An 11,379-nucleotide genomic window follows, 5' to 3' on the forward strand; every position below is an offset into this window, starting at 1 on the left:
CTCAATCATATCCCCACGTCGCTAACGTCTGTAAACCTTTTTGAATCCTAATTCGATGATTATGGTTTTACGTTAATGCAACCTGTTGCTCAAAAACATTATCCAAGGTCAATTTTGTCCATGAAAAACGTCATCCTCATTATGGTTCAGTGTTATAACCGTCATCAATCATACAAATCACCCAATCTCTACCATGCCAATGAGTAGAACCGCCAAAAACAGAACAAATAACCACCAGCCAACCAACCAGATAGACAGACAGATAGACAGACAACCAGCCCAAGAACGGATATCAAGACAAAACAAAACAAAACAGGCTCAAAAGTACAGATGCAATGCTAAGGACAGTGACTTTTGCAAATGATAATCAGACAGCCGCCCTCTCCATCGATTTGCTGGCCCAAATGCAACGAAGGGATACGAAGCGTGAAGCGTGAAGCGTGAGAGGCAAAATACCACCAATGCTGTTTCCGCGCCTGCCTTCATTCCGTTCCTTCTTTTTCTTCCTTCCTCTCATTAGACCTCCTGCTTTTCCATCATCCGAGTTTTCTTTTCGCAGAACTCGAGTGCTTTTGGTCCCCAAATTTCCCGACCCTTGTATTCTCCCACATACTCGGGCCAACTCTTGATCTCCTTCGCGAGATTTTGCAGCTCTTGCATTGGCAGTTCCTCCAATGTTGTCAAAAAAGTCTTGACACCAAACACAATCGTTCCCGTACGAGGTAATCGACGGAATGTCTGACGCTCACGTCGAATCACAATATCCTGCGGGGATGGATCTGGATTGTCTTCGGACAACGAAGTCGGGCGGTAGAGAATATCGAACAGTTCTTCGTCGGGTCTTTTTACTTCGACGAAGTAATTAGATCTTTCCATCGGGGACTCTGGAGTCAGACGAGCAAGAAATCTAGAATTGAAGAAATCCGTTACCGCAATTCTTTCCTCACTCATTGCGGCTGAGCTATGAAGGAGGCCACTCACTTGCTGACAGAGTTAGCGACTTGCTGGTGCCACAAAGGCACAGGATTGTGAAGTTTAGAAATCGTCCACCCGATACGTTCCTGCACCGTCCATCCCACTGGGAATAGACTTGCGCTGGCCGCTCTGTCCGAAATCATCAGTCACTGTCCGAGTAAACGATAATGAGTCGCGATAGTGTATACTAACAGGTAGTATTCGTCGTCTTCGTTCTTCATCAGGATGCTCAGATCCTCCATCGTCAACCTCACGGCAACCTCGAGCGGATCGATTTCCTTATTCTCTCCACCAACGACAAACGTCTCACCCGTCATCTTGTTATGGATGGTCCACTCGTTACCGGACTTCTTTCGTTCGAACACGGTCGAGAACCGTTGACAAAGGAAGTCGACCACCTCCTCCAATGCTTCCATGCACGCGTCGTATGACTCTGGAAGGCATTGCAGCACTTTACTCTTTTCCTTCTCCAATAATTGACCCCGAACAACATGCTCATCCATGTAGTTGTTGTCGACAGTGAGCCAGTTTGCCACGTCTAACCTCCGGACGTCCATCATCACTCGGTACCTCTCTCGACCTTTGATGGGTTGAGCCGGGTATGGCTTGAGGTCACTGCAGTTCACCTCATTGTTTGGTGTGGAGACCCATCTTGACAAGAGGGTCTTTCGGGTCTTCGAAATGATAAGGAAAAGAAACGCAAACGCGACTCCGACGCATATAGAGGTATTCATTGCCCGCTGAGAGTACTTTGTACGGAAAAGTGTAAGATAAGCTCTGACACAAAAAGGGAGATGGTTGAGGATAGAGGCCGGTTTGCGAAGAATCTTTGACCACTCTTATATATCAAAGCCTTCGCAATGCAAACCAGACCGGGGCCGCACTAACGATGGCGAAACCCCTTCCCCCGGTGAGGGTAATGACCCCAATTATATTCGTGACGGCAGGTTATAGTGTCCGGGATCATCATTAGGTCAGACGATATCAACAAGGGGATTTCTACATTCCGGATTCAATACATTGGGTCGGTTTCTGATACGTTCTGTCTTTCCCCGCAAAAGCCGCAATTCGCCGCCCCGAAAAAAGAAAAAGACCTGACAGCATCCACATGATCCAACCAAATTATCCAGCATTTTGTCAAAATCCAAGTCGACTGGGGCCTTCTGGTGAACGCGGGGAGGAGGACCCATCGAGAGGCGAACTCTAAGTGGCTTAGTAGACCCAACGATGCGCAGGTCCGTCTCCGCTCTAGATCCGCAGCCGGAGCATGTACTAAGCCTCCAGTATACTTGCGACGGTAGCATTACCTATCTACTCGCTCGAGCCGAGCGAGTGTGGCACGAACTTAATGCGCTTACTCACATACCATGGGGATGGTGAAAAGAATAGTCATGGCTGTGACGGTACCTCTGCGCCTTCCCAGGAAAATCGTCAGGCGGAGCCCACGCGTATTTTTGTCTGTGCGCCTCGATTGGAAAGACCTCGTGAGCTGAACCCGATCCGAGTTCAGAACACATTGATTCCCCTGTCTAACAGGTTCCTGCGGTTCCGCCCCAGCGGTATTCGTCTTTTATTCCCCGGAGCGGACGCAGGAGAGAAGAAATCGGGTTCGCGACGACAGAAGGAGCATGAGAAAGAAATGGCGCACTTTAGCATGAAAGCCGGGCAGGCATGTCTCCAGACCGGATTGATGAGAAATTATCCTACATTTTCCATCCCCTGTGCGATAGAGTGGGCATGGGCCGAGAAAAAGCGCGTGGGATCCTGCGTGAGCCGGCATCAGCTCGGCATCGGCTGGTCATCAGCTCCAACGTAAGAGGACGACGGTCATCAATTAGGCGGCTATGAAATTCTACGGGGTCTGCCTGCCATGCTGGAGACCGATTGAAGGCACCTAGGAGGTCTCCATCAGCCTTCATTGACGTGCCGGCCCTGCTGGCCATTTCGGACGCTGCGACTGGTCAGACGGGTTCGGAGCGGCAGTGACACTATCTCGAGGCTAAGTCGTTCAGAGAAAGTATGTAATCGACTCTGACGTACTATGAGGTGTCCTTGCAGTCCCTCTAGCCGTCACAGCCAGTCCTTTACTGCGTTCCCCACGGGATGCAGACCCTACACCATGAACCGACTAGCGAGATTGGATGCGATGTGCATATACATACATTGCATACATTGCAGAAGAGTAACATGCTAGTCATTGAGCGATAAAAGTGGCCGCAGCAACACCACCAGGAGCAGCAGCAGCAGCAACCACAACATGTTGCCCACCTGAACAATGAAAGAAAGAAGGCTACCAGATTTCAGCGGGCGATCCACCTCTCCAGCATGAGCCCAGATTTCGGGACCGTCTAAGACAAGCTCTCCACTCTCTTCCCATCTGGGGTCTTGCGCTGCAACCGCTTCAGGTCGCGCAAAGCGCGCTTGCCGCAGGTCAGCAAGGAATTAATTATTCGAGCGAACCGGTACGTTTGCTCCTTTCAGGATGCTGCCGATGGTGGTGTCTCAAGGAGGAATGCGCTTTTTTCCCTCTTCATTGTTTTGCCTATTCCCTGATTCCGCTCGTCACCTAATTTCCTCGCTGCCTTTCCTTTCTTGCCCATTTTTGGTCTTTTTCATTGCTTTTTTTTTAAAGAAAAAATTTTTCTTGGGCTCTGAATTCATTTTACCTCGAATTTTCCTTTCTTGTTTTCTTTTTTAGTTGCCTCTCAAACCCTTTCGGCAAACCTTAGATGCTCTCATCATCGACTCCCGGCTAGTGAGCAGTTTCGTGTCTCTCACTTCCCAGGCTTACAGCACTTGCCTCTGGTCTTCACCCGCCACCGACGATGTCAAATCCTCCGAGATAAACCAACGGCTGGTAGGACGCCTATGGTATCGCACTTGTTGCCTTTCGTGTCAGACTGTCCATGGCAGACTTCGGACCAGGGAGTTTTTAGTGCTTCTAGTGGAGTTCTACCTCTCCCAATTGGTTCATCACCATGGATCGGCCCTTTTCCAGCATCACCGCGATCGCCTCTTGAAGGCCTGGCCAGGCATCCCAAAGTCTAGGTGGATAGGACATTATCTTCCGAGCTGATAAGCTGGCACGCGGTGCGAGAAAAAGACATTACACTTCATCTATGATAATCAAAGGGTGGGCCAGGATTGCGAGCCTAGCGGGCCAAACGGCACCACTCCATAGTGTTGACCTCGCCCTCTTTAATCCAGTCTTGCGCCAGACCAAGTAGTCTCCTCTTCTTACTCCACACTTACAGACCGATTCAGAGATAGAGCATTCGAGGCCCCAAAGGAAGCTGCGATCCGATGTCTGTGGGACTCGACTGGGCCACAAATGGTCCTAGGAGGATGGGATCCTAGTGCACGGACGGCTGGCTTAAGTCAGTACAAGGCAATGATTCTCCACGATTTTTCGCATAGTGGTGATAGTAGATAGTGCCGGAATGGGTAACTACTACTCCCTCGCGCGGGACAAAGGATGGGCGCGCAAAGAAGTTCGTTCGTACTTGTGTCAGGACTGGTTGTTGACCCAGCGTCTAAAACCAGCAGAGGTACAATGGCCAATCCTAGCCACGGGCTGGACTTAATGTCGCCGCACATCATAGTAGGGAGAGCAAGGATGCACATCCATGGCTGAATCTCGCCCCTGTGCTCTTATCCTAAAATTGATAGCTGCAGACACCCTCCGATGCGAGGTAGATTAACGCTACAGAAGCGGAGAAGGTCAGAGGTTTGGAGGCTTGGAGCCCCATGGAGGTCGTAACCGGCGATGAACGAGCTTGGCTGTGGCTCTCACTTCCTTTTCTTCAGTGTACGATTTCTGTCTTCCTGGTTCTGAAGTCTGACAGCATGTGACATGACCACGGTATGGAGGGCTTTGCAGGTGATAGGTCATCAAGTGATCCTGCGCACTCCAGACTGTTTTTTCACGATGTGCTCTCGGCCTTTCTCCTTCTAACCACCAAACGTCCCCCTAGCTGGGATTACCACATCTACCTACTATCGCACGCTTGGTACGGCCGAGATAATCCCATCCTCATTGGTTCGAATGCTCAATTCAGCCGAATACAACCCGGGCCCACCGACAACGGGGCCAGTTCGCGAATAGTGGCGCTGTGAAGGCAGCTTGGGTCTTTGAGATTGGAGCTCTTTCGTAGCTTCCTGCCATCATGCACGATGCTCGATCTGGGGTTGAGTGGATCTGACACTTTGCTAACCCTCGAGGAGCTGCATATTATCGACCTGTCATTGAATTAGCAGAGCTTTTTATAACCCCATCGAATGCACTCAGCCCACGGTGTGATGACCAAGTTAGCAACGGCAGCATTACCTCTTCTGCATCGAGACCTATAACAAGAGTCGGAGGCATCGTGCCGGGATCAGCGAGGTGTCCAACATGGCGCAGACGGTGCTGTCGCGAGCGTGTCGTTTCAATAACCAGGATCATTGAACAGGAACGCCTCGATGATGCCAGTGTCATTAACCGTTGATTTCCAGCATGACCGATTGGTCTCGCGGATAAGGATACTGTCTCCGCAAGCTTGAGATTCTGTTCTGGTCGAGCCACAATCATGAGCAAGACTGGGATATCGGAAATCTTCCGGGAAAGGGAGGCTGGCTTAGACCTGCCTGTCAGCTTGTCGACCTACGCAAGCCGCTCTTGAAAATGTGGCCCTAGCTCGTGACATTGCGGGTTGTGGCCCAGTATCCGTGTTGATTTGGTCAAAGTGGATTTGGATCATACATGTGCTTGGGTTGAGACACATATGACGGCAGTCGGCAATGATTGACAGTTATTCCGAGAGTTTATATGACAGTCATGCATGAAAAGCCTTTCCTTGACCGTAAAGGACAGGGAGCCATAACGAGGCATGGTCTCGTGGACACCCGGAGGAGCCGAATCCTGACGAGTATGGCTACATCTGAAGTGATGATGTACGCCTCCTCTTGCTTGCAGTCGAGCAGACACGGTAATTGAGTTCGTTTGGCTTCAACTCAAGGGACCCTATGTCGTCCGAGCTGGAAGCCCCGGGCAAGAGCGAGACATCATGCGGTTGTATTTACCGCAAATGGAAGGTCCTACTGTAGGCGTGGGGTGATAGTTCAGGCTTGAATCCGTACGGTTGTTGGAGCCCTGCAGACTTACTCGCTAACCTTGTTCCCTCAAGCTTGTCCTTCTCTGTCCTTGCCCATGACGGAGAATTTGCATTGGGCTTGTTTCTCCAGCGTCCTCTGAGACTGTCGCCACTGCGTCGAGAAGTCATGCGTGGAATGCAACTCTCAGTCATCCTTCAACAAAGTGTACGAACATTCTTGCTAGCGAGGTGAGGGCAGATACCAGGAGAGCCGGCTCGGCTACGAGTCTGTGTTCAGCATCTCCCTCGGATGTTGGGCTCTAATGGAACGACGATAGACTGATACAAGGTCAACCTCTTATCATTCAGCGGATCCCCGTCTGTCGAACACTCATGATCGACATGGTCGAGCCACAGTCTACCGTGGCATACATACCCTGTGGTGCAAGCAGACAATTTTTCCGAGGGCAGCTTCACGACCCAAGCCCAATTCCTGATTGTGTATGTTGATACAACTTCTACATCTAAGGAATACCGGTATAGAGACCACGTCAGATCAGGCGTCAAGGCTCCCCGGTTCCCAATAGATTGACCTCGGAGAACCCCCATCCGAGGCGAATCTGATAGGTTCTCAAGCAAACATGCATCTCCAATAAGATCTGATGCGCACCGCCATCTCGCATCCGAAAAAGCCCGCAGAAAGAACCACTCAAGATCGATTCCGTGTTCATACTCTATCAACCTCAACGAATGCTTCTCTTGTGCCTCGGATCATTCGGAACGGCAGAATCAGGGTAAAACAGAAAGGATATGTAAATGCAGTCCGAACCGGTTTCGTTCGCTATTCTCGTATATTGTATAAAAGAAAATAGCCCTCGTGGCAAATGGAGAGAATCAAGGCCAGAGTTAGTACATAACGTCAGTATCTCGGTTATCGAGACAACAATGCGATAGATAAATACAAACTAATATATGGCAAACAAATTTGAGAACCCACAAAGAGATAGAAAATAAAGATAACCAACGCCACGCATTAGTTCCTTTTTAAGCCATGCAGCAGCTTGTTTTCCCTTTTCTCTCTCTCCCCCCCCCTTCTTCCCTCCACCCCTCCTTCTAACCCCACTTTTTCGACGCCCAGGCCGATCACCCTTATCTAGATGTGGCGCGTGATCGAATCTTTTGTTTTTTTGTGCTTTTCATTGTGTGGTGGAATTCTCTTCTATGTCATGCATGGATTGTCGTCATGGTTGATGACGGTGGGGAGAGAGAAGGGCGGCGAAAGAGGGGGGACGGGGTGGGGGAGGGCCGTTGGCCGATCATAGTTGAGTTGGTTTCTGGAGCATGTACACCTACTGTAGGTATACCTTGACTTTTCCATAGGGTATATATTTATCAACAACTACTATAGTACGTAACCATCACTTGACAAGTAGGCAAGTAGGCTACCAACCTACCTACCGTACGGCCTTATTGAATCACGTTCCACCCAAGCCCTGCGCAAACGTTGTCACTTCTTGGTGTGTGTCGTCTCTCTTGTTACGGAGAAAAGGGTGGTATATCTAGACGGAGATAGGTCCGGGGCGTAGGAGAGGAGGGGGCTTTGAGGGGGGGGGAAATGCTCTTTCTCTAGGTTTCTAATCACTTTTATCCTTTTCTTTCTTCTTTTCTTTCCCTCTTTGGGGGGGGGGGGGGGGTTTCTTTTGTCTTTCTTTTTTTTTGGTGAGTTTCTACCTTGACTTTGATACACAAGTATAGAAGGTAGAGAAGATGTATGGAGTGGGACGTTCGGCGATCTTTTTTTTTTCTTTCTTTCTTTTTGCTTGCTTTTCACACACCTATTACCTCGATAACTTTCTTTTCTTTCTTTTGTTCTTTCTCTTTCTCCCCTTTGCACATACATCCACTACCCAAGTACAGTTTTTTGGGCCTGGTAAGTAGACTGATTGTACTCTACGGGGTAAAGAAGTGGGTCTGGCAATAGCCTCCGTCTTTCCATTTCAATATTTGAGGGCGTTGGTGGTTGGCTGCTTGGTCAGCTTGTCCTTGACTATTCGATTGACTATGTGACGAAGGTAACCCGATCGAGAGGTAGGGAGCTGTTGAAAATCGTGTGCTGTATGTATAACCTAGGCTGGGGTTGTCTTAGGCTAGGAGAGATCGAGGATGTTGAGAATATACCAGGACATGCTTGCACTAACATGGCTTCCAAGATCAGGAAATCCTCTGCATCCTGCTAGTGCCAACTTAACAGAAAGGCTCAGCGGGCCACTGGGGCCCGGAAACCAAGGTGAGACCCTATTTCGGCAACAAGGACTCAAACTAGTCATAATCCAGTATTTCGGCTATGGTGACCAAATCACAAATCACATTGCATCAGAGCATTTGTAGATCAAAAGGTATCAAGAGATATAAAGCAGCATAGCACAATCATTCCAAAAGTATATCCCAGAGTTGGTGGGTGGTTCCCTGGTGCGAATCTGTCGATGATTGTCAGGGAAGAGAAGTGTCAGTGGGCCAAATGGAAAACAAGAAGAAAAAAGAATATTAAACGCCATCCCAGTGCCAGTGCAGCGTGATTGCGTGTGTCATGAGATTTATATATCGCATATGTTTGGGAAAACCTTGGGTCCGAGTTCTTTCTTTCTTCTACCGGGTATCATCATATCTGTAGCCTCTCCCTTCCCCCCTTTCTTCTCGAGGTGTATTTGGAACTAGCGGAACTTGGCCCTGCAGCGTCCCATTACTTCACCCTGGCACACTAGCTCCGCGCTGAACTCGCTACCATCGAGGGTCAAGTAAATGTCGAAGTAAACGCGGTAAAAGGTTCCCTGGGGTGTGTCCATGCGCTCGAAGTCTGTTTCCAGGTTCTTGCGGGACAGGTCCGATGTGAGGGTGACAACTTCCTTGATGCCTGCGGTGGATTTTTGTCAGTGCTGAATGGACAGTTTTCTATAGAAAGAGCAGCTTACGTGGGTCCTTCGTGTACTCCGGACACACATCCTCGTCACAGGCATACAAAATATCCTCGTACATGAGGGTGGCGCCGGGGGCAACCTGCCGAAAAAAGCTGACCTTGACCGGCTCGCCGATCTTCACTCGCTCGCCCTTCTGCATGAAGATCTGCCGCGTGTATTTGCAGCGATCGCGGCCGTCCAGACTGGGAACTCGGTACTGTTCGGGGTGATATCCTTCTTTGAATGGCTGTAGCGTTGCCATCAGATAGTGCCGCCGAGCGACACGGTGGGTGACCACCCGCTCAGTGATTCCGGCCGTCACAGCACCCTTCACAATCGCTGCAACCGAATCCATAGGTCGAACAACTTTGGTCTGATATTGTGGCGGTACGTGCAACTTGATTTGCTGGAAGAGGTACTCCGAAGCACCGAATCCACCCACCACGAGGACGTTCTGGGTCAAGGTCAGTCATGGGACACTGCACATTAAACATCCGTCGGCATACCTGGAGCGATCGGTTCTGCGCTTGAATCGCGATAATTTGATTGCGCACCAACTCGAGGATGCGGTTAACCACCGGCTCAAAACACTGCAGGATCTCTTCATTCGTGAACGTCATGTATCCTTCCTCAATGCCCGCATCGGGGAAGTCGGCTTCAATTCCCACGTCTACCGCCCATTTTTGGCCGTTGTTGCGGAAGTCCGCTTTGATACGATTCTCGAAGTCCATGATACACTTGGCATAGACCTTGCCGGCGGTGCGTGAGCCATCGGGCAGCTTCATCTTGCGGATCTTGGCCCTAAGGATGTTGCTGAAATTCCGATTCAGAGCAGTGGAACCGCATGAATCACCCGAGCCACCCGTGCATTCTGCGACACTGAAGGGTGACTCTTCTTCGACTTCATACGCGATCAGATCGACCGTACCACCACCGCAGTCTACGATCAGAATGGCGTCGCCCACTTTTAGGTTCAGCAAGCCCGTTTTAGCACAGAAGAGCGCAGCTGCTTCCGGCTCCGAGATCAGGGTGAGGCGGTTGTCGTTCTCGTCGCGTAGAAACCCAGCTTGAAGAGCTGCCGCCCGGGTCGCTGCCTTCCCTGCATCGTTCCAGATGGCCGGAACGGTAAGGTAGTATCGGATGTTCCGTTCTTCTCGCGTAAACACTTCGCCGAGGGTCTTCTGAAGCTGGGCCCGCATTGCCTGTCGCAACTTGAAAAGGTAGTCGGCGGCGACATCGATTTCGGACTTGCCCGGCGGCAAGGGCGGCAGGTTGATGGGGTCGATGTAGGTGTTGCCGGAGAGCATGAGCTGGAGCTTGAACCATTCGACCTTCTGGACCCCTTGCTTGGGGTAACCAGTCGGGGCCAGCGCATCTGCAATATCCGGACCCCATCCTACCACCTTCTGGTATTGGTCGTAGTACAGCACCGTTGGGATCTGGGGGATACCGTGAATCGAGTGAGCAATCTAGGGGAGCCTGCATATGAGGTGCGGGGAGATTGTTTGTACCCACCTTCTGTTTGGTGTGAGTGCCTGCCCCAGGCCACTCTGTGATAATGTCTTCCCGAGCTTCGTTGTTGGTCGCAAAGGCGAAAGCGACTCCAGAGAAGGTTGTCCCAAAGTCGATACCGACGATCAGCTGGGCCTTGCTGCGGCCAGCGCCTTCGACTTCGACGGCGGGGTTGCGCAAGTATTGGGGTTGATGAAGACCAGGGGTCATACCCGGGGCTATGGGCTGCTGTAGTCCATACCCGGGGGGCGCTCCCATCGGAGATTGCGAATACTGCAGGCTGGTATTGATGGAGGGTGGGTGGTGAGGGCCAGGCGGCAGCGGGCTGGTGGGCCGGCCCACCGTGTTGTAGGTATAACTCGGGGGGCGGCCCAAAGGATTTTGATTGTTCATGGGTAAGCTCGTGGTAGAGGAACTGTGACCGGAGGGTGGGGAGCTGGGCGAGGTGGAAGAGGGAGGAGCGACGAGAGTGCTGGTCGACGGCGCAGTGCTGATTCCCTGGCTGGATAGTGTCGACACGGGAAGAGGTTGCGGAGTCGAGTTGTTCTTGTTGCGCTTCGTCCCAAAGGTGAACGATTTGAAGTTTAAGCGTGAGCTCATCAGGTCCTTGATTGTGCACAACCGTTAAAAGCAACGGATGGGGACGAACAAAGAGAGGGAGGAAGAGGAAGGAGGGGATACGAGGCGGGGAGGGGAAGAAAAGAGGCGGACGCGAGGGAGGAACAGCAGCGGCAGCACAAGAAAAGAGGAGAAGAGAGAAGAGAAGAAAAAGTGGATAGTTGGAGAATGGGGCGGTGCTGTAGTAGAAAATGACAACAGAAAATAGTACGGAGATGGAGAAGAAAATGGTAGAAGAGAGAGGGGGA

General features: G+C 50.8%; 4 protein-coding genes across 4 annotated transcripts; 1 reads left to right on the top strand and 3 right to left on the bottom strand.

The window, feature by feature from the left end:
• Positions 1-116: 116 nt before the first annotated feature.
• BO95DRAFT_438540 (heme-dependent oxidative N-demethylase family protein) lies at positions 117-1,917 on the bottom strand. The gene is made up of 3 exons (XM_025585540.1): positions 1,168-1,917; positions 982-1,104; positions 117-907 (listed from the first exon to the last, which is right to left on the bottom strand). Exons 1-3 carry the CDS (start codon positions 1,707-1,709, stop codon positions 517-519), a joined length of 1,056 nt encoding a protein of 351 aa, XP_025446724.1. The 5' UTR covers positions 1,710-1,917; the 3' UTR covers positions 117-516.
• Positions 1,918-2,678: 761 nt separating this feature from the next.
• Positions 2,679-3,234, bottom strand: BO95DRAFT_427678 (uncharacterized protein; the record flags this gene model as incomplete). The annotated part of the gene is made up of 3 exons (XM_025584809.1): positions 2,679-2,932; positions 3,016-3,103; positions 3,202-3,234. The coding sequence occupies 3 exons, from the start codon at positions 3,232-3,234 to the stop codon at positions 2,679-2,681; spliced, it is 375 nt and encodes a 124-aa protein (XP_025446725.1).
• Positions 3,235-7,737: 4,503 nt separating this feature from the next.
• BO95DRAFT_194371 (uncharacterized protein) lies at positions 7,738-8,119 on the top strand. The gene has a single exon (XM_025580978.1). It carries the CDS (start codon positions 7,819-7,821, stop codon positions 8,026-8,028), a length of 210 nt encoding a protein of 69 aa, XP_025446726.1. The 5' UTR covers positions 7,738-7,818; the 3' UTR covers positions 8,029-8,119.
• A 321-nt stretch (positions 8,120-8,440) lies between these two features.
• On the bottom strand, positions 8,441-11,119 carry BO95DRAFT_500463 (Hsp70 family protein). The gene is made up of 4 exons (XM_025590978.1): positions 10,517-11,119; positions 9,508-10,440; positions 9,017-9,455; positions 8,441-8,958 (listed from the first exon to the last, which is right to left on the bottom strand). The coding sequence occupies exons 1-4, from the start codon at positions 11,111-11,113 to the stop codon at positions 8,759-8,761; spliced, it is 2,169 nt and encodes a 722-aa protein (XP_025446727.1). The 5' UTR covers positions 11,114-11,119; the 3' UTR covers positions 8,441-8,758.
• Between the last annotated feature and the right edge of the window lie 260 nt (positions 11,120-11,379).

The sequence above is a fragment of the Aspergillus brunneoviolaceus genome (genome assembly GCF_003184695.1).
Source record: "Aspergillus brunneoviolaceus CBS 621.78 unplaced genomic scaffold BO95scaffold_5, whole genome shotgun sequence".
NCBI lineage: Eukaryota > Fungi > Ascomycota > Eurotiomycetes > Eurotiales > Aspergillaceae > Aspergillus > Aspergillus brunneoviolaceus.